Source organism: Cyclopterus lumpus, chromosome 15 (genome assembly GCF_009769545.1).
Source record: "Cyclopterus lumpus isolate fCycLum1 chromosome 15, fCycLum1.pri, whole genome shotgun sequence".
Classification (NCBI taxonomy): domain Eukaryota; kingdom Metazoa; phylum Chordata; class Actinopteri; order Perciformes; family Cyclopteridae; genus Cyclopterus; species Cyclopterus lumpus.
Window position 1 is genome coordinate 23,949,659 of NC_046980.1, and position 22,603 is coordinate 23,972,261.

General features: G+C 44.1%; 2 protein-coding genes across 2 annotated transcripts; one reads left to right on the plus strand and one right to left on the minus strand.

Annotated features, from left to right (window-relative positions):
* Positions 1-8,529: 8,529 nt before the first annotated feature.
* LOC117743946 (tripartite motif-containing protein 16-like) lies at positions 8,530-11,781 on the minus strand. The gene is made up of 2 exons (XM_034551934.1): positions 11,622-11,781; positions 8,530-10,993 (listed from the first exon to the last, which is right to left on the minus strand). Exon 2 carries the CDS (start codon positions 10,787-10,789, stop codon positions 9,116-9,118), a length of 1,674 nt encoding a protein of 557 aa, XP_034407825.1. The 5' UTR covers positions 10,790-10,993; positions 11,622-11,781; the 3' UTR covers positions 8,530-9,115.
* A 144-nt stretch (positions 11,782-11,925) lies between these two features.
* Positions 11,926-17,172, plus strand: LOC117743945 (piggyBac transposable element-derived protein 4-like). Its single transcript, XM_034551933.1, has 2 exons — positions 11,926-12,184; positions 15,171-17,172. Exons 1-2 carry the CDS (start codon positions 12,030-12,032, stop codon positions 16,972-16,974), a joined length of 1,959 nt encoding a protein of 652 aa, XP_034407824.1. The 5' UTR covers positions 11,926-12,029; the 3' UTR covers positions 16,975-17,172.
* The last annotated feature ends 5,431 nt before the right edge of the window (positions 17,173-22,603 follow it).

The following is a 22,603-nucleotide window of genomic DNA, read 5'->3' on the forward strand; positions in this document are numbered from 1 at the left end:
ATGTTAACCCCTGGCAGACAAACACACACTGTTGTACACATGCAGACAAACATTACACAAAGAAGTAAGAATCATCTAACTTCAGCCCTGAGGATTTCCTCTAATCATTACATCATTAGACACTGCAGTGACACAACTATTTTCTGATGAGTTTAACTAACCAACTAACCAACTAACCAACTGACTAACTTGTTTGCTAAAGCCATCTGATGCAAGTGAGCAACCATTAAAGGCTTATTGTTTTCCTTTATTTCTGGATCCTGGACATGTTGGTAAAGAATCTCAGGAGTCACTTTATAATTTGCATCTGGGCAGATACAAACCACCATCCTAAAAATCTGTCTGAATTATCGTGGCAAATATGTGGGCCTTAGTAAACGAAGAGGAGGCCTGTGTTAGGTGTGTTTGGACCCTTTAGCTTTTGCAACATTTTCTGTTTATGCACAAACACACACTCCTCCTGTCATCTTCCCTGTGGCCCGGTGGGCTCTGACCTAGAGAATTGTGTCCTGGGTCTTCCCCGAGGTCTAATCTCCCAGTTGGAAGTGCCTGGAAAACCTCTAATGGAGGCGTCCAGGAGGCATCCAAATTAGATGCCTGGACCACCTCAGCTGACTCCATTCAACAAGAAGGAGTAGCGGCTCAACCCCAAGTTTCCTCCTGATGTCCGAGCTCCTTACCCTATCTCTAAGGCTGAGCCTGGCCAGGAAACTCATTTTGACCGCTTGTATCTGTGACCTCGTTCTTTTGGTCACGCCCAGAGTTTGTGACCATAGGTGAGGGTTGGAACGTAGACCGACCAGTAAATTCTTCACCAAGACGGTGCGGTGCAGCGCCTGTTTTACTGCAGCAGCCGCATCGATTCGCCTGTCGATCTCCCGCTCCATCTTACCCTCACTCAGGACCCCGAGATAATTGAACTCTTTTGCTTGGGGTAGGCATTCTGTCCCCAATCCACCGGTTTCCGGCAAAGCACGATGCGACATTGTAAAGGTGTGTCAGCTAGACAGACCAACAATGCCCGGGATCTCATCCACCCTGGGCACCTTGCCACCAAGGAGTCTTTTGACAACCTTAGCGGCCTCCGCCAGAAATATGGGTGCGACCCCCCGCAAGTCTTCAGACGCTGCCTCCTCTGCAGGGGACATGTTGGCCGGGTTTAGGAGTTCCTCAAAGTACTCTTTCCCCCGCCCGACGATGTCCCCCATCCAGGTCAGCAGCTCCCCGACCTTGCTGAGAACAGCCTGGGGTAGGCCCTATTCATCTGTCCATCCGGGGAGAGGGATCCTCCTCTGTTGCTCTCCTGAAGGTTTCTTCCCTTTTTTCCCTGTTAAAGGTTATTTTTGGGGAGTTTTTCCTGATCCGATGTGAGGTCAAAGGTCAGGGATGTCGTATGTGTACAGATTGTAAAGCCCTCTGAGGCAAATTTGTAATTTGTGATATTGGGCTATACAAAATAAACTGAATTGAATTGAATGGTTACAAAGTCGATCATTGATCTCCGGCCTAAGGTGTTCTGGTACCAGGTACACTTATGAGCCACCTTATGCTCGAACATGGTGTTCGTTATGGACAAAACCGTTGCTATCACAGAGGTCCAATAACGAGACACCGCTCGGGTTCAGATCGGGCAAGCCTCCAAATCACCCCGGCAAGGTTTCTGTCATTGCCCACGTGAGCATTGAAGTCTCCCAGGAGAACTATGGAGTCGGCAGGCGGCGACCTTTCCTGGACCCCTTCCACCGACTCCAAGAAGACCGGATACTCTGAACTGCTGTCTGGTGCATAAGCACACTCCCGCCCAGCGCTTATCACCCTAGGCCACTCCAGAAAAGTCCAACCCTTCTCCAGGAGCTTGGTTACAGGGCCAGTGCTGTGTGTGGAGGTGAGCCTAACTATAGCTAGCTGGTACCGCTCCACCTCCTGCACCAGCTCCGGCTCTTTCCCCGCTAGCGAGATCAAGTCTTATTTCATCCATCTTATTTTTCTGGGGCCGGACAGCCAGGAGTATGCTAGTAGTGGAGAAGCTTCAGGTCCTAGCTGGATTAGCTTAGCTTCTATCTCGGCTCTCCTCCCTGTGGCAGTTTGGTGGTCGGCTCAAGGGCCACTGCTTTCCGATGTTGTTTCGGTCATATGCCATAAGTGCTCCAAGTAATAAACCCCCCAAAACATCACATTTAAACATTTAAAGGAATCAATAAAAGTGGCTATGCATTGTGTGAGCATGTGAGTGTATACATCTTACTTTATAGGGCACACGCTGACCCTGTGACACCAACCAAGAACTTTTGCTAAGTAAACCTACGTTGGAAGACACTTTGCATTTAACGAGCAGAAACTGACACCCTGTCCGTAACACATCCAAACGTGACGCTAGAGATTAGAAGGGTAGGGCCACTGACCAAGCAGCAGTGTTTACTGTCATGACTCTAGAGTCCTCAATTATTGATGCACTGACCTGTAAGCAGTATTTTGATGTTGTAGCTGGTACAGTCAATGCATCAATAGTCTAACTTATTCATATTAATGTGGGTAGTTGAATTAGTTGTACAGCCTCTGGGTCAGGGCCTGTTTGGTGCTGAGAACAGACTGAGGAATGCCTTTCAGCATCTCAGCTTTGCCTTGTTTGCATTTCTGCCTCTCCAGCTGTAGTGTGACATTTGACCCCTTCTGTCTTGTTTGCCTTCGGTGTGGCAGAGTCTGACTCAACCCTGAAAGCGCCCTGCAGAGCTGCATATTTAGCATTGCAGTCTGTGGGAGGCCAGGCTGGGTCACTGTTGCATTGTTAGTTCTGACTTCTCCAACAGATGCCAGACAAGCTCCAGCTATTGCAGACAAAGATCTGTCTGCCCACAACTAACATAAAGAACCCTTTTCATTTCTCCATTTGAATCCTTCTTTTACTGACGATTACAAGCCCTTTTCTCTGCAGGAACAAAAGATAAAATGTTCAGGCTTCTGCTTGTGTGTCTACTGATGTCTGCCCACAAAGTTCCTGCTCAGGAGGATGCTCAATCCACGTTTCAGTTACTCTCAGGGATTGTGATCGGTTCTGTAGATCGTGATTGATCAAGGAGACCATAACATGGACGAACGCACAACACCGGAGTAGAAGGTCCTCACACTTATGAGGTAGTGACAGTTCTGGCCATGATGTCTGTGGGCCATGTCAGGTTCTCAGTTATGTGGACTCTGAAGGTGCTCACACTCTAAGTGACTACGACAGGAGCAAAGGACCAAGTCATGTTACAAATTCCTATGGGGTGGTGTCCAAAGGTAATTTATGGGACAAACAAACATAGGACTTTCCTCCAGGAGACCGCTGTTCATGTCCCATGTAAAACTTAGTCAGTGGGACTAATTTGACAATAAATGCTCACTAAGTTCTCCTACCCACTTGGGACTGATTGCTTTTCCTCCACCAAAGGAGGAGAATACCATTCTTGTTGTCCTCTGATGAAGGCTCGTTGCCAACGTATCAGCAGGAGAAATGAAGTGCTGGACGGAAGCCACAGTATTGAGATTGTTGGTGGGAAATGTCCATCCACTATCCCAGTTGATGTTTGTAGGCCCTCCAAATGACTGACGGAGAATGTGGGAACTATTCCTTCTGAGTTAAAATGATGTTTCATGGGTTAGAAGTGGACCTGGTACTGGCTGAGCATACCTAGTTATTGATTTAATAGCATGAATGTCTCCTGTCTCCCCACGTGGGCTGACAGTGTGAGTCAGCTACACTAAAGAGAAAGCCCCCTGCTGTGTGTGTGTGTGTGTGTGTGTGTGTGTGTGTGTGTGTGTGTGTGTGTGTGTGTGTGTGCGTGCGTGCGTGTGTGTGTGTGTGATCGTGTGTGTGCGTGTGTGTGTGTACGCTGCCTGTCTTCTAAGACTGAAAAATTAATGTGGCTACTGGGTCTAAGGAAAGGAACAGCTGGTATAATGCAGAGAGGAAAAGAGGGAGTTTGTGTGTGTGTGTGTGTGTGTGTGTGTGTGTGCGTGTGTTTGTTCGTGTGTGTGTGTGTCTGTGTGTGTGTGTGCGTGTGTTTGTTTGTGTGTGTGTGTGTGTCTTTGTGTGTGTGTGTGTGTGTGCGTGTGTTTGTTCGTGTGTGTGTGTGTGTGTCTGTGTGTGCGTGTGTTTGTTCGCGTGTGTGTGTGTGTTGAGGGTTGGAGGTGATTCAACTCCCCCTGCCCCCTATGTTGAGTGCTGGTCCACAAGCACAGCTGTTAGTAACAGAGAGAATGAATGGAGTAGTGTGTAAATCGTGTGTTACAGTGACAACACTGAGATGGGTGACAAGTCAGCGCTGAGAGTTCATCAGCCCAATATTCCTACACCAGTATAATCAGACAGCTGTATTATTATTATTAATAGTAGTAGTAGTAGTAGACTGCTGCCGTGTGCCAAAGGTGGCCAACAAGAAAACCCAAGTGGACTCGTCCAGAGCCAGTTGTTGTGAATGTCTTATGAGGCAGAAGAGTTAGTTTCACGGGGAGTTTTGGTTTATATTGGTTGGTTTATATGTTCTGGCTTGCTGTAGAAACACGGGGCTTCTGTGAAGAGCTCCCTTTGCACATATAAAGGATTCTTATTATTTTATGTTATTTAAACATTAAAGAAAACTTATCAATATTAAATTCCATTTCTGCCAATAGATCCTCCAGATTGTTGGACTGTTTAAATGCAAAGCTAATCGTAATACTGTTGTATAGGTGGACAGACTGGAAGGGCTTATGAGCCGATTGATGGCAGATGGGCATTGATCTCCGCCCGGAAACACAGAAGAAGGGACACGTGGAGACGGGGGGCCATGACAGGTGAGTGATAGACAGGACAGCAGACGCTATGAAAATAAACTGGAACTTATCCTTTAATAATCAAAGTCCTTGTGTTGGTGGACCCTCAGATGACACAAAACACAAGCACTGTGCTTGCAGCGACGATCTAGCAATGAGTGGATGGAGAACTGGACGAGATATACTGGGTCTAGATGGAAGGCAGCGCTGCAGACTGGTGAGGGGAATGAGCCGTGCCAGGAGGGAGCTTCACGGCGTACAAAGACAGAGGGAAACACCCGGACAGCGAACTGAAGTTGTCACGCATTGTTTTCTTCAGTCTACAATTTAAAAAAGGTTCTGCACACCTAAACATGGCTTGAGCTTTAAATCAAATATATCTGGACTGTGAAGAAACAATTTCTACCAATAGAATGTGTGTATTCCGATGAGCATCGTGGCTTGAGTGAGATAAACACACAATAAATAATGTTAAAAGAGAGGGTAATAGAGCAGAAAGCAGTGGTTTAATAAACACAGATAAAGTCCATGCACACACATATTATGAACATTGTGGCTTTTTTGGGTGACATCACTTCACACCTGAATGAACTGAATTTAAAGCTGCAACAATAATTCAGTTAAATGAATCTTTCTGAAATTCAGTACTTTATTTTAAGATGCAACTTCAATACATTTGGGACTAAATCATAGCACAAGTTAGACATTACTGTGACGTCCCGGAGCTTTGCTCCAGGATATTCTCACTGCACCTCGTTGAACTGAAGACCCCTGAGCTAAGGTCTCAAAACGTAATTTCACTTTATTTTTGAGAATCATTAATCTATCGGGGAGAACTACATTTTGCATAAATCATTTCTAATGCTTCTCTCTAAATCTGACTGAAAGGTGACTCAAAGCAGATAACTAAATGAGCTATTAGTACTAATTGAATAAGACCACAAGCTAACAACAGCGTGGTGGTGGCATTTTATGTGTTAAAATCACATGCCGGCACCACGGACACAGTGGAAAGTCAATTACAATCCTTTGGTTCAACAGAAATATGCATCAGGTATTTTGGTTTCAGGCTTCGCCTGCTGATGAAGAGCGTGTGATGTGGTTGAAAGCTGCATGCAAAGCTAGTTGGTGGATTCTTTGTCAAACGACTACTTCCAAAGTAAATTATCGTTCACACTCTTTGCTTTTACTGCAGCTTCAGTGAACTGAACTGAATCATACGGAAGAACAGAGCACAGGAAAGAAAACAGAAAGGAAGAGAACAGGAGCCGGTGCTTTGGGGGAAATGAGTTGCAAAGGGAGCTGAAGGACAACAAGGTGGGAAAGCCCCAGACTGATCGTTGCTGTCTGGCAGACTGAATTGATTATCCCGACAAGACCATTAGCTAATGAAGCGCGTGACTGTCTGGAGAACACCAGGTCGGCCTCTGAGAACTCCCCATCCTCCATCTCTCACACTGACACATCACTGGTCCAACATGGACATCCTCATTCATGTGCAGACACAAGCCATGGAGAGAAGAATTTCCCTCTAATGTCTGCGTTCATATCCAGTTCATGATTTTGTGGCTATTTTTATACTCCAGAGCATTATATAACACCAGAGCTTTAATCTAATCCTCACCAGGCCAATCTCTTCATACGGTTTAACGTCACGTACATGAATCTCAGAATCTAACAGGCCGATCTGCACACTCATGCTCCTCAGTGGAGGATTTTGAGAAGTTACTAGTATGCTTATTACCTTCATCTTGTCATGTATGTTATGTAAACCTTGGCGGCTAATGCTCGTAGCGGCTAATGCTAGCAGCGGCTAATTGTAGTAGCGGCTAATTGTAGTAGCGGCTAATGCTCGTAGCGGCTAATGCTAGTAGCGGCTGATGCTAGTAGCGGCTAATTGTAGTAGCGGCTAATGCTCGTAGCGGCTAATGCTAGCAGCGGCTAATTGTAGTAGCGGCTAATGCTCGTAGCGGCTAATGCTAGTAGCGGCTGATGCTAGTAGCGGCTGATGCTAGTAGCTGTTAATGCAGCAGCATATGAGGTCTGCAATCTCTCTTCCTCCCAACTCCACACCTCCACGTTGCTTTTGTTTTCAAACTTGTTGTCTTCACACTCAATAGACGCCGACTCAAGTCACATCAGTTGAGGACATTTCTCACAGCTCCCTTTTGAGACCGTTATCGTCCGGCTGCAGAGCTCCGGGCTCGGGCCCCCCTCCGGGGCCGGGACCCTCCATCACCAGAACTCTGGTGCAAATGACTTGTGTTCGTTGTGCTTCCTTATCGTTGTGCAGTGTATTGTTTTATGGTTTTATATAAATAAAGTAGCCGACTGAGCCGATATTTACATGGTAGCCCATATTGTCCATCGTATCTCGTCCATGACACCCACCCACCCGCCAACAATAACAACAACATAAACAATACATCCAAAATAGTTAGCTGTAACATTTAACTTTAACACTATGCAGTTGTACTCCCCCAACACCTGGAAACAGACTTCGCCGTGTACGATCAGTGGAGATCCCCTCTAAGGATGATTCCTAGTTGATTTACACTGCGTTGATCGAGCGTACCAGTCCAATAGCTTATTATTCCAACCAAATAGATCTTCAATGCCTCAGAATGTGTGTGTACAAAGTGATGTGTGTACACTGATGGAACCTGAGCATAATTAGATTGTCTGCTGTAGTAATTTAGTTAGCCGGAGGGTAGCACACTCCCTTTAGTATAGAAGAAGACAGTCTCCATGCATGGCATCAGACTGTCAAATATCAAACTGTTTGATACTCACGAGTGTCCATCTCTATACATAGTCACAGACCAAGTCCACATTTTATAAGCCAACTGCGCTGCGACTGTAGTGCTGTGTAGTGTAGTGTTCTTCATCCATGAAATGGTTCATTTGGTAGTCCAGGACAAGCTTGTGGAGGTGGACTAATCCTGCTGCTCCAGCTGGTTTAGTGTGCAACAGTGATGGGAAAAGCATTTCGGCCTTAAGACCTCTAAGAGGCCCAATGAACTACAGTCAGGGGCCACTAAATTAAGCTTGTGGATATGTTTTGGTTTCACTCTTCATATACATCAACATTTTATCAAATGTAGTTTAATTTACACAATTGATAACTAAACATTTTTTCCCTCAAAATGAGACTTTTATTTGGCCATGTATAGCTATTTCCACATTAAAGTAAGTGAATGTAAGCCCAGTGCCATACGGTGTGGTGTGGTGTGGAGAACCCGGTCCTTATGACTGTCCCCCATGAGCACATCAAGGTGGAAGCACCCCCCCTGCTGGACAGAGAGCAGAGGCTGCAGAGATCCACTGGCCTCTGTTGTTCCTCCTCTGGCAGTGAGCGATGCTTAAGAACTCCACGACTGACTGTGAATTATTTTAGTTCATTTTCCATTTCATAATTTGTATTAAATTAACTGCTGTGAACTTCACTGCTTCCAAAAACTAAGGGAGATGTCGATACACTAAATATTCTTTATTGATTTACTGATATCGTCATTGTGTAATTTGTAGAAAACTAAATCAATGTCAAAGGAAACCAAAAGTCAACCCACAAAATCACAACAAAAATCAAAGTGAAATGTTCATGTTCTTCTGCTCTCAACATGAACTCTGGACTTTGTGGTGTTTCAGGAGGAAAACTGCCTCAGTTATTCTCTCATATTAGTTTAATATGTTATACATTAGCTTTGTATGAAACCATGAAAATAAGACAAGAAGAAAGTACTTTATTATACTTTATTCATCATGTAAACCTGTTCAATGCGTTTGACCAGAATATCAGTTATGTAAAAGAATAATGAAAGATGTCCTTATTGATTATGATATTTTATAACACAACATAGTGCATCATGTGTATGTTGATTCGGACGACAACAACAACATTTAATCTCTCAAATTAATGAACACAAATGAAATGATAGAACACTTTGCAAAAAGCAGTAAGAACTAAATATCTAGAATAAAGAATCTCTTCTTTCTCTCTTTAAGACCCATGCAGAGGAAGAGACATTAACAAATACATCAACAACAACATGCATCAAACATTTAGAGCTCACAGCATTTTACATTTTCCTGCAGATGAATATGAGTTCAGGTAAACAAAGATCATCATGAGCAGTGAGAGCCTCCATAAACACACAGAGGAAGGAGCTCAGACATTTACACAGCAACAAGATGAACAAGCACCGCCCACAAGGTTTGATTGACAGGTGGAGAAAAGTCTGCTCTCAGCAACAATGATGGAAACAAAATAAGCTTAAGAATTAAAACCCAGACTTTAACCAGCTGTCCCTTAAATCACTTCTGTCTATTTGAGTTTACATAACTCAGCAGTGACTCCATAAGAATAATAAAACCCAAGTCCAGCATAGAGAGGCTGAGTGAATGTGGTCTGGACTCTGTGGAGGAGAGTCATGGTTCCAGAGACGCTGTAGAAGGACAGAAAACCTGCTCTGTGATCCAGGTACACTCCTAGTCTGGAGGACCGAGGACCAGAGACGGGGGTGTGGACTTCGTTGTGAAGAAATGTAAAACTGTTATTGTTACAACGTAACGCCCAAGATTTATTATTGGATCCAAACAGACATTCACCCCCTGTTCTCATGATGTTCTTGTATGAAACTGCTACACAAACTCCTCCTCCTCTCCACTCCACCTCCCAGTAACAACGTCCAGTCAGACTCTCTCTACTCAGGACCTGAGGAAACCATTCACTGAACCTGTCTGGGTGATGAGAATAAGACTGATGTTCCTTCATTAAAGTTGCTTTTCTGTTCCCATCAGATAATAACAGCAGTGTGTGTGCTGTGTTTGGATCCAGAGTGAGTTCACATGAACATCTTAAGAATCCTTCTCTGGTCTTGGGCTCTGGTGCAGACAGTAAAACATCCACTTCAGTTCCCGTCAGTGAGACGTTTGTCCACTTGTCTCTCAGGACGTCCTGTAGTTCATCTCTGAGTCCTGAAACAGCCGCCGTCACGTCCTCAAAGTATCTCAGAGGACGGCTGTTGATGCTGGATGAGTCTGTAGACCCACTGAGTGGTGACAGTGAGGGGTAGTGGTGGAGAAGCTGGTTGAGATCCTCTGTGTGTGAGAGCAGCTTCAGCTCAGCGTCGTTCCTCTTCAGCTCAGTGATCTCCTGCTCCAGCTTCTCCTGAAGCTCTTTGACTCGACTCACTTCAGTTCTCTGCTGGGATCTGACCTGCTGCTTCACATCAGAGCTTCTGTTCTCCATGAGACGGATCAGCTCAGTGAAGATCTTCTCACTGTCCTCCACTGTTTTATCAGCAGAGAGGTTGATGGCCTCCACCTCCTGATGGAGCAGCTTCAGGTCTTTCTCTCTGTCCTGGATTCTCTGCTGGATGTTTAGTCGACTCCCCTCCAGCTCTCTCTGCCTCTCGGTCCTTTCTGCTGCAGCTGAGACGGTGTCGTGGCCTTTATGTTCATCCAGAGAGCAGAGGTAGCAGATACACTGCTGATCAGTACGGCAGAAGATCTTCATCACCTCGTCATGACGAGAGCAGATGTTCTCCTGGAGCTGGTTGGAGGGGTCCACCAGCTGGTGTTTCTTGAATGGAGGTGCATCATAATGATGCTGGAGGTGTTTCTCACAGTAAGAAGCCAGACACACCAGACAGGACTTGAAGGCCTTCAGTCTCCTCCCAGTGCAGACATCACAGGCCACATCTTCAGGTCCAGCATAGCAGTGATCAGCAGGAGCAGCTTGGAGTCCAGTCTTCTTCAGCTGCTCCACTAAAACTGCCAATATGGTGTTCTTCAGCAGGACAGGCCTCGGCGTGAAGGTCTGCCTACACTGAGGGCAGCTGAGGAGCTTCTTCCCGTCCTCTTCATCCCAGTGGTCTTTAATACAGTTCATGCAGTAGCTGTGTCCACAGGGAATAGCCACCGGATCCTTCAGGAGATCCAGACAGATGGAACAAGAGAAGGTCTCCTGGTCCAGCTGAACTCCTTTCAGCTCCATTTCACCTCTCGGTAACAACGAGTGTCTGAGTTTCACTTCCTCAGAAGAGACTCTGCTTTGACTTCTGATCTGAACAACATGTGATGGTTCAGTGAACGGGGCGTGTCAGCTCTATTGCTCCACCACCATGTTGGTTACACCCATCTTTAGAGCTGTAGATCTGAAGGGGAGGGGCCAGGAAGGATGTGGACACAGTGCAGCTGTCTGTGATTGACAGCAGGAGGAAGAGGGAGGGGCTTATCAAGCTGAGCTTCATTCCAGGAAGAGGAGCGGAGCTGTGAAAGTGAACTTTGTTCCCTCATTTACAGACAGAGACTGTTGAAACCTGCTGCATGTTTGAAATCATTTCAGTTTCTGAACTTCAACATATGTCTTGGCTCCTCAGGCGTTGATGATCGATCCATATTTCTCTACAACTCTTCCTCAAGTTCTGTTTCTCAAACTCTTAAATCAGTTATTTGTTGAAACTCTGAATCCAGAAGCTCACGAAGAACCAGACAAGCTGCTTCTGTTATTAACTGGTTGATTAACATTAATAAATGTTTCTGTCAAATGGAGAAATTACATATATGTGGTGAGGCAGGCAACGGGCAGCCTTTGATTAGGACCCAGGCCAAGGGGCGGAGCTTATAAAAAGGGGTGGGAATCTCACCTGGGCTTTTCTCCCATAAATAAAACGGCACTTTTACTGCACCATCTTTTACTGTGTATTGTACTTTGCTCTTTGAACTGTTTAAATGTGTTGTCCCCTGTTATTGTCAATTTGTTTTAATTGACTGCACTTTGTGACCCGTTGTCTGTGATAAGTGCAATATAAATAAACCGTACCTACCTACTACCAAACCCGAAGTCCTGGGGCTAGCTGGCTAATTACTCTTCTGAGTTCAGTTGACAGTTTGTCGAGTGTCTCTAGTGAGCTGAACCTACACAAACAGGCCAACACGTTAAAAAGGCCACTGCGGCCATCTTGGACCATAACACGAAGGAACAGAACCTGTTTTATGGCCGTTCTGACCAGGGGACGGGAAAGCCTATCAGGGTATCGGATCACCAATGACGACGCCCATCTACAGCCTATTGGCTCAAAGTGCTGTCAATCTTCCTTTGCGTGTCACAGCTCGATTCTATTGGCTCCAGGGGGAGAACGTCTTCATTCACAACAACCGTAGCTTTAGCTCCTGGTGCTCACTCCTTTGTAGAACCTTGTAAGACCTTTTGTAGACCTTTTAGAGGAACCAAGATGTCAGAACAACAGATTCAGACCTTCTCGGGCTATGAAATAGAGTTGGTGCTCAGCGACGATTCAGCGACGGATGAAGAGGGTCTGGTTCACCCCTCTAACGCGAGCACGTGGGACCAAGAGGACTGTGATTACTGCCTCCCACCATCCGACAGGTATGTAGTCTTATACACGTTATATGTAGTGTCTTATGCATGTTATATGTACTGTCTTATGCATGTTATATGTACTGTCTTATGCATGTTATATGTACTGTCTATACATGTTATATGTACTGTCTATACATGTTATATGTACTGTCTATACATGTTATATGTACTGTCTATACATGTTATATGTACTGTCTTATGCATGTTATATGTACTGTCTATACATGTTATATGTACTGTCTTATACATGTTATATGTACTGTCTATACATGTTATATGTACTGTCTATACATGTTATATGTACTGTCTTATGCATGTTATATGTACTGTCTATACATGTTATATGTACTGTCTATACATGTTATATGTACTGTCTTATGCATGTTATATGTGGTGTCTATACATGTTATATGTACTGTCTATACATGTTATATGTACTGTCTATACATGTTATATGTACTGTCTTATGCATGTTATATGTACTGTCTATACATGTTATATGTACTGTCTATACATGTTATATGTAGTGTCTATACATGTTATATGTACTGTCTATACATGTTATATGTACTGTCTATACATGTTATATGTAGTGTCTATACATGTTATATGTACTGTCTTATGCATGTTATATGTGGTGTCTATACATAGTGTCTTATACATGTTATATGTAGTGTCTTATGCATGTTATATGTACTGTCTATACATGTTGTATGTACTGTTTTATACATGTTATGTGTACTGTCTATACATGTTATATGTACTGTCTATACATGTTATATGTACTGTCTTATACATGTTATATGTACTGTCTATACATGTTATATGTAGTGTCTATACATGTTATATGTAGTGTCTTATACATGTTATATGTACTGTCTATACATGTTATATGTAGTGTCTATACATGTTATATGTACTGTCTATACATGTCATATGTAGTGTCTTATACATGTTATATGTACTGTCTTATACATGTTATATGTACTGTCTATACATGTTATATGTACTGTCTTATACATGTTATATGTGGTGTCTATACATGTTATATGTACTGTCTTATACATGTTATATGTACTGTCTATACATGTTATATGTACTGTCTATACATGTTATATGTACTGTCTATACATGTTATATGTACTGTCTATACATGTTATATGTACTGTCTATACATGTTATATGTGGTGTCTATACATGTTATATGTACTGTCTTATGCATGTTATATGTACTGTCTATACATGTTATATGTACTGTCTTATGCATGTTATATGTACTGTCTTATGCATGTTATATGTACTGTCTTATGCATGTTATATGTACTGTCTATACATGTTATATGTACTGTCTATACATGTTATATGTGGTGTCTATACATGTTATATGTACTGTCTTATACATGTTATATGTACTGTCTATACATGTTATATGTACTGTCTATACATGTTATATGTACTGTCTATACATGTTATATGTGGTGTCTATACATGTTATATGTACTGTCTTATGCATGTTATATGTACTGTCTATACATGTTATATGTACTGTCTTATGCATGTTATATGTACTGTCTTATGCATGTTATATGTACTGTCTTATGCATGTTATATGTACTGTCTATACATGTTATATGTACTGTCTATACATGTTATATGTGGTGTCTATACATGTTATATGTACTGTCTTATGCATGTTATATGTACTGTCTATACATGTTATATGTACTGTCTATACATGTTATATGTACTGTCTATACATGTTATATGTGGTGTCTATACATGTTATATGTACTGTCTTATGCATGTTATATGTACTGTCTTATGCATGTTATATGTGGTGTATATACATGTTATATGTACTGTCTTATACATGTTATATGTGGTGTCTATACATGTTATATGTAGTGTCTTATACATGTTATATGTACTGTCTTATGCATGTTATATGTGGTGTCTATACATGTTATATGTAGTGTCTTATACATGTTATATGTGGTGTCTATACATGTTATATGCACTGTCTATGCATGTTATATGTACTGTCTTATACATGTTATATGTAGTGTCTATACATGTTATATGTAGTGTCTATACATGTTATATGTACTGTCTTATACATGTTATATGTAGTGTCTATACATGTTATATGTACTGTCTCTACATGTTAAATGTAGTGTCTTATACATGTTATATGTAGTGTCTATACATGTTATATGTACTGTCTTATACATGTTATATGTAGTGTCTATACATGTTATATGTACTGTCTATACATGTTATATGTACTGTCTTATACATGTTATATGTACTGTCTATACATGTTATATGTGGTGTCTATACATGTTATATGCACTGTCTATGCATGTTATATGTACTGTCTTATACATGTTATATGTAGTGTCTATACATGTTATATGTAGTGTCTATACATGTTATATGTACTGTCTTATACATGTTATATGTAGTGTCTATACATGTTATATGTACTGTCTCTACATGTTAAATGTAGTGTCTTATACATGTTATATGTAGTGTCTATACATGTTATATGTACTGTCTTATACATGTTATATGTAGTGTCTATACATGTTATATGTACTGTCTATACATGTTATATGTGGTGTCTATACATGTTATATGTACTGTCTATACATGTTATATGTACTGTCTATACATGTTATATGTACTGTCTATACATGTTATATGTACTGTCTATACATGTTATATGTATTGATGTACTGTCTTATACATGTGATATGTATTGATGTACTGTCTATACATGTTGTGGGGGGGGGGGCAATCACACACCTACAGATCTCCTACTGATGCTTATCACAGAGACATGCCTGAACATGTTCTCTTGGGGGGGGGGGCTTTGACTTCCCCAACACAGTTTATTGCTTTTATGTATAGTTTTTATGTAAGTATAACAATTTCAGAACCAGACCACTGAATGCATATATTTATTTGTATTCCATATTTGTGTTTACAGTGAGGATGAGGATGAGGATTACAAGCCACCCCAGGCCAGGGTCCCAGGACCTTCAAGGGGCCCAAAGCCAAAACGGAAGCGAGGAGGTCCACAATCGGCTCCACAACAGTCAGGCCCAGCAGCACCTCCCTCGACCACTCTGCGGAAGAGAGGACGCCCCTCTCTTCCACTGAGAACTCCAGCTAGCAAGAGTAGGTTGTCCTCTACGGAGGAGGAGGAGGAGGAGGAGGAGGTTGAAGAGGAGGAGGTGGACAGGTGGCATGACCGAGATGAGGAGAGCATAACACCTGCCACGCTCAGCTTCCTGCCGGCCAGGACCCCGGGCCCCACCTGTGTCCGTACCACAAAGTGGTCTCCTCTCAGCCTCTTCCAGCTTTTTTTTTCCGATTCTGTTGTCAGAAAAATAATTGACAACACTAATGCCAATGCTGCCAAAAGGAAACAAGCCGGCATGAAATTCCAGTGGGATGTGCTAACGATGAAGGATTTCTACACCTTCCTAGCCATCATCATCTTCACAGGCCTTGTGTCCGTGCATCACAGGTCTGACTACTGGAGGAAGACATGGCCGTACAGCTTCCAGTTCCCAGGCGACAGCATGAATCGGAACCGGTTTGAGGCCATTTTGTGGTCGCTTCACCTCAGCGACCCAAAAGAGGACGAGGAAAACGAAAAGAAATGGAACACAGCCGAGTACGACCGGCTTTTCAAAATAAAGCCCCTGTACACAGAAATAGTGAACGCTTGCAAAGCTAACTTCCAGCCGTATCGAAACATTTCCATCGATGAGCGGATGGTTCAGAGCAAAGCCTGCATGAAACCGTACAACAAGGACCAGCCAACAAAGTGGGGCTACAAGCTGTTCGTGCTGGCTGATGTGTCCATCGGTTATACGTGGAATTTCCATGTGTACGTGGGGGAAAGTGAGTCCCCCTCCACGGGCCGCGGTCTGAGCTACTCGACAGTGATGGACCTTTTACCGCTTCCTCTCCTCGGCAGCGGCTACTTGCTGTACACTGACAGTCATTACTCGAGCCCTGCTCTCTTTACGGACCTGTTGAAAAAGAACATTGGCTGCTGCGGTACCATCCGCACACAAAGGATCGGCATCCCGAAGACCCGGGTCAACGACCTGCCCAAAAAGGCTGAGAGGGGGGACATGCGCTGGATCCGGCGTGGCGACCTCCTCTTTGTGAAGTGGATGGACACCAGAGAGGTCACTGTGTGCTCCACGGTGCACAAGGCCTACAGTGGACAGACGGTGCAGAGGAAGCTGAAGGCGGCTGGGGTGTGGGAGAGCAAGTCCATACCAGTTCCGGACGCCATCGTGGACTACAATCGTAGTATGGGGGGTGTGGATTTGTCCCACGCCCTGATCGGCTTTTACAGTGTCCGCCACAAGACGATGAGGTGGTACAAGACTTTCTTTTACCACTTTGTGGACATTGCTGTGGCGAACAGCTATCTCTTACACAAAGAGCTGTGGAAGCTGAGGCCGGACCCCACCCAGACTAAGACCCTCACCCACAAGTTCTTCAGGGAGCAGTTGGCCAAGGAGATGCTGGAGTTCGCTGGAGGCTTGGCAGCCCGCCCTCCGGCCCCGTCACCATCCTCTTCCTCCGCCGCTTGCCTGCCCGCTTTCTTTGAAAGCACGGACTCGCAGGCCAGGAAGCACTGCAAGAGGTGCACTGGTGCTGGGCTGACCCGGGTGAAAACCTCCATTTACTGCTTGAAGTGTAAGGTTCCCCTCTGCTTCACCTCCAAGAAGAACTGCTTCCGGCAGTGGCACGAGGAACTTTCATAGCCGTGTGTACAACGGTGGAAAGAATTGTGTACATAGTTTATTGGCTTTACCTGTTTGTTTGTTTGTTTTGTATAATGTAAATAGTTTATTGGTTTTACATGTTTTTTTTAGTTTGTATATTATAAATAGTTTTACAGTTTTGTATTGTTACAAATGTTTACAGTTTGCTGAAATTAAAGTCTGTTCCATATGATTCAACATTCAGTTGATTTGTGTGGTTTTTTGAATGGGTTGAATCCCCCCTCCCCCAAAAACAGCTGTATTTGTATGTATTGAACATCAATAGTAATATACAAGTGAAATATAGAGTTTGCTACATGAGAAAATTCAAATGGCACACATTGTGCCCAGATGCCCATTTTGAAGACCTCGCCTAAACTTTCTTTACTAAAAACTCTCTAATTCTGTTCTGCAAAGTAAAACTTGGCAGAGAGACTGTTCACATATTGTGCTATCACTGAAGAGTTAGATGATCATCCTGAAACGGCCTTGTTTTTTTAGGCAAACCTGAAACCTTTCATTTGTGATATATATATATATATATATATATATATATATATATATATATATATATATATATATATATATTTTAAATGTATTTATTAGTGGTATAATATCTCACAAGAGTTGCTATTTATTTTAACACCAACATTATTCTAATAGACGTTTTGGTTGCAAAGATACACCTTCTTTAGTTTGGGTATGCAATAAGTTAAGTTTCTGTAATTCAGCTTTTTGACATTTTTATGTGTTTCTTTTTTTTTGTTACTCTGGTTATTTCAGCCTCTATAAAAAGCTAAATATTTAAAATGATCTTACTTTTGCAAAGGCTTCTGAGATGGCCCACGAACGTGTCGGGGCGGCAAGCGTTCACCATGTGAGGCCACAGCGGTTACAGGTGCAATGGGAAGACTCACGCCCCCTAATGAGAGCCGTTCTAAAGAGACTAAAGGCCATAACTGTGGCAGGACGGGGCTTATTAAAAAGGCATGTAGAGGACGAGAGGCATTCACAGGGCAGAGGAAAGAAACTGAATATGTGGAGGCTGAATTGGGTCACAAGTGAAGATGCTGACATGTATGAATAAATATTCACTGTAGCTGAGGTGAAGTTAGAGATGGAAATAAAGCTCTAGTGCAAGTTCAGACAGGAAGACCAGACCCCTCAGCCCGCCATCTATTCCTCACATTCCTGCCAATCATTCCTCAGCATGCTCACTCATTGTTTACTTGCTGTCATTGTTCTGCACCGTCAATCATGACACCAGCTGTGCAGATCAGCTGATCCCCTCTATCCAATCAGCACAAGGAAACAATGACACGGCTAGCCAATCATCTTGGTGCTGTCTCATTTAAATATGACTGTCTTCAGTTCTTTCATGCTGCTGTTACGCACCCCTCCACCTCCCCATCTCCTCCACCTCCCAAACTCCTCCTCCTCCCCATCTCCTCCACCTCCCCATCTCCTCTACCTCCCCATCTCCTCCACCTCCCCATCTCCTCCACCTCCCAAACTCCTTCTCCTCCCCATCTCCTCCACCTCCCCATCTCCTCTACCTCCCCATCTCCTCCACCTCCCCATCTCCTCCACCTCCCCATCTCCGCCCAGTCTCCACGGATCCATCAGCTTCATCAACTCATCATTCCATCAGCTCATCAGCACCAGGTCTGGACTCCACGGGGGGGTCTATCTGGTTGTTGATCGGGGCGTCGGCCCTCAATTGCAAATCTCCCCGTAGAGTCCAAGCGCCAAAGACTGAGACTTCATCATTTCATATCATCTGTTAACAATAAACATGCATCCTGTCTTTATCTAAACGGTCTCTCCCTGATTGAACTAGATACAGGGTCTGCAAGAAGTATCATGTCACGGGGTACACACAGGGAGAAATGCTCACACTGAGCCAGTCTGACACCGGGTCAGACACCGGGTCAGACACCGGGTCAGACACCGGCTCAGACACCGGGTCAGACACCGGGTCTGACACCGGCTCAGACACCGGGTCTGACACCGGCTCAGACACCGGGTCTGACACCGGGTCAGACACCGGGTCTGACACCGGCTCAGACACCGGGTCTGACACCGGCTCAGACACCGGCTCAGACACCGGGTCTGACACCGGCTCAGACACCGGGTCAGACACCGGGTCAGACACCGGGTCTGACACCGGCTCAGACACCGGCTCAGACACCGGGTCTGACACCGGGTCAGACACCGGGTCTGACACCGGCTCAGACACCGGCTCAGACACCGGGTCAGACACCGGGTGAGAGACCGGGTCAGACACCGGGTCTGACACCGGCTCAGACACCGGGTCTGACAGACACCGGGTCAGACACCGGGTGAGAGACCGGGTCAGACACCGGGTCTGACACCGGCTCAGACACCGGCTCAGACACCGGGTCAGACACCGGGTGAGAGACCGGGTCAGACACCGGCTCAGACACCGGGTCTGACACCGGCTCAGACACCGGGTCAGACACCGGGTCAGACACCGGGTCTGACACCGGCTCAGACACCGGGTCTGACACCGGCTCAGACACCGGCTCAGACACCGGGTCAGACACCGGGTGAGAGACCGGGTCAGACACCGGGTCTGACACCGGCTCAGACACCGGGTCTGACAGACACCGGGTCAGACACCGGGTGAGAGACCGGGTCAGACACCGGGTCTGACACCGGCTCAGACACCGGGTCTGACAGACACCGGGTCAGACACCGGGTGAGAGACCGGGTCAGACACCGGCTCAGACACCGGCTCAGACACCGGGTCTGACACCGGCTCAGACACCGGCTCAGACACCGGGTCAGACACCGGGTGAGAGACCGGGTCAGACACCGGCTCAGACACCGGGTCTGACACCGGCTCAGACACCGGGTCAGACACCGGGTGAGACACCGGCTCAGACACCGGGTCTGTCTGACACCGGGTCAGACACCGGCTCAGACACCGGGTCTGACACGAGGTCTGACACCGGCTCAGACACCGGGTGAGACACCGGGTGAGACACCGGGTCTGACACCGGGTCTGACACCGGCTCAGACACCGGGTCTGTCTGACACCGGGTCAGACACCGGCTCAGACACCGGGTCTGACACGAGGTCTGACACCGGCTCAGACACCGGGTCAGACACCGGGTCAGACACCGGGTGAGACACCGGGTCTGACACCGGGTCTGACACCGGCTCAGACACCGGGTCTGACAGACACCGGACCGGTCTGACACACGGCTTGGCCAGAGCTAAATATTCCTTGACCAAATATTTCTGAGGCTTGTTTCTTGTGACTGGGTAGAATATTATAAATGTGCACTGTTATAAAGGATTTATAATTAAAATATGTATTATTATCATTACTTGTTGGTTATCACATGCTTTTATAGAAAGAGAGAGAGAGAAGCGCATCAATGCTGGGAGCAAATCAGCAGAGAGAGAGAACGCAGCCGCAGTGGCTGCTGGGAGGAGAGGGGGGGTGGATGGAGGGGGGGATGATAGAGAGAGACGGATAGTGGGATTGAGAGAGCGAGAAGGAGGAGGAGAGAAAAACACACAGACAGACAGAGAGAGACAGAGTTGGGGTACACCTGACCTTAAGAAGGGAGGGTCACTCCTCTGATAGCCACAAACCCCACGCACACAAACACACACACACACACGCACACACACACACACACACACACACACACACACACACACACACACACACACACACACACACGGACACGGTGCTAGCCGGCAGAGGCAGTGAGCCAGCCAGTAGAGAACGTGTCGACCAGCAGCCATGACAGACACCGGTGAGTAGCTATCTAACATATCCTAGTATGTGTGTGTACGTGTGTGTGTGTGTGTGTGTGTGTGTGTGTGTGCGCGCGCATGGTTTCATCTGAGTGATAACATGTTATACCAGCTGTGGTTATATGGTTTTTGATATCAGACAGAGAGATAGACAGATAGATGGATAGATAGATAGAGAGATAGAGAGATAGATAGATAAAGATATAGAGAGATAGATAGAGAGATAGAGAGATAGATAGATAAAGAGATAGAGAGATAGATAGATAGATAGATAGATAAAGAGATAGAGAGATATATAGATAGAGAGATAGATAGATAGAGAGATAGAGAGATAGACAGATAGATAGAGATATAGATATATAGAGAGATAGAGAGATAGAGAGATAGAGATATATATAGAGAGATAGATAGAGAGATAGAGATATATATAGAGAGATAGATAGATAGAGATAGAGATATATAGAGAGATAGAGGGATAGATAGATAGAGATATAGATAGAGAGATAGATAGATAGAGATATATATATAGAGAGATAGATAGATAGATAGACAGAGCCTATTTTAACATTATGCATGCTAATGGTTAGCATTAGCCTAATGCTATCATTCTTTTCACATCACATTGCATCAGGGAATTGAGATAACGAGTGAATAATTAGACACACTGTGAAGAGGACGAGATGGGTGATATTTGTGCTTTAAAGCTCTACCAACACATTACCAATACACATGCATTGATTTGATCAGATTGTATTTGACTGAACAAACTGACCCATTGTCTTTTCTGATGAAATAGTCCACACATGATGGACATAAAAGAGATGGGTCAAACAAATAGGACTTTAACCCAGGAGACCGCAGTTCATGTCCGGTACCAAACTGAAAGTGAACATCATTCATAAGGGTTTGTGTCGTTTGTCTCGTGACTTTTCAACCAAGTGCTTTTGTTGCTGAAACCTCACTTCTTGTGAATACTGAGGTTTATTTGACAGGAGGCTATGCATGTAATGAGCATGTATTATTATAATAAATAATAAGAATGTATTTTTATTTGTAAAGCACTTTTCATTTAAATGAATCTCAGAGTGCTACAGAGCCCAACATGCACAACTAAATGACTCTTTTTTTAAATTATATATATATATATATTTTTTTTTTAGCCTTTATTATTTATTTATTTCTTCTTCTTATTTTTTTAAATATTTTTTATATATACTTTATTTATGATAATTCACAATATGACAGACAGGGATCAAAGAACAAGTATTTTAATTGTTTGTGTATGTGTTAGTCAGTTTACAATAGTAAAGAAGAAAAAAACAAAAGTAAAGAAATAAATAAAAATAATAACAAAGGCAAAATAAAATAAAAAATGTATAATAATAATGAATAATAAAACACATTAATTGCATGTTACTCAATGCAGGAGTTGACACTGGGAATCAATCAACACTTTAAATGTCAATATGCCAACTTGACCTTCCCAATAGTTCATAGTCTTTGGCTCTATTGCATGACATACTAGTGATGATTGGATTTTCTAGTGCTTAAAAAAAAGCATATGCCTTTCAACAGGGTTATGCAAACTGCAAATATTCAGCTCTCTGACACAGTCGGACAAAGTCTGAACACCACTCAACATAAACACCATAATAAGTGATTTTTTTCTGGACTGTTGTATGAATAGCTTGTGCAGTGTAATATGAAATGTATGTTCATGTAATGCGGAGGCATCTGTAATAAGTACCCTGGAGACCCCCCCTCAGTCCTGCTCTCTTGTCACATGGACACACAGTCTCTCTCACACACAAACACACACACACACACACAGAAG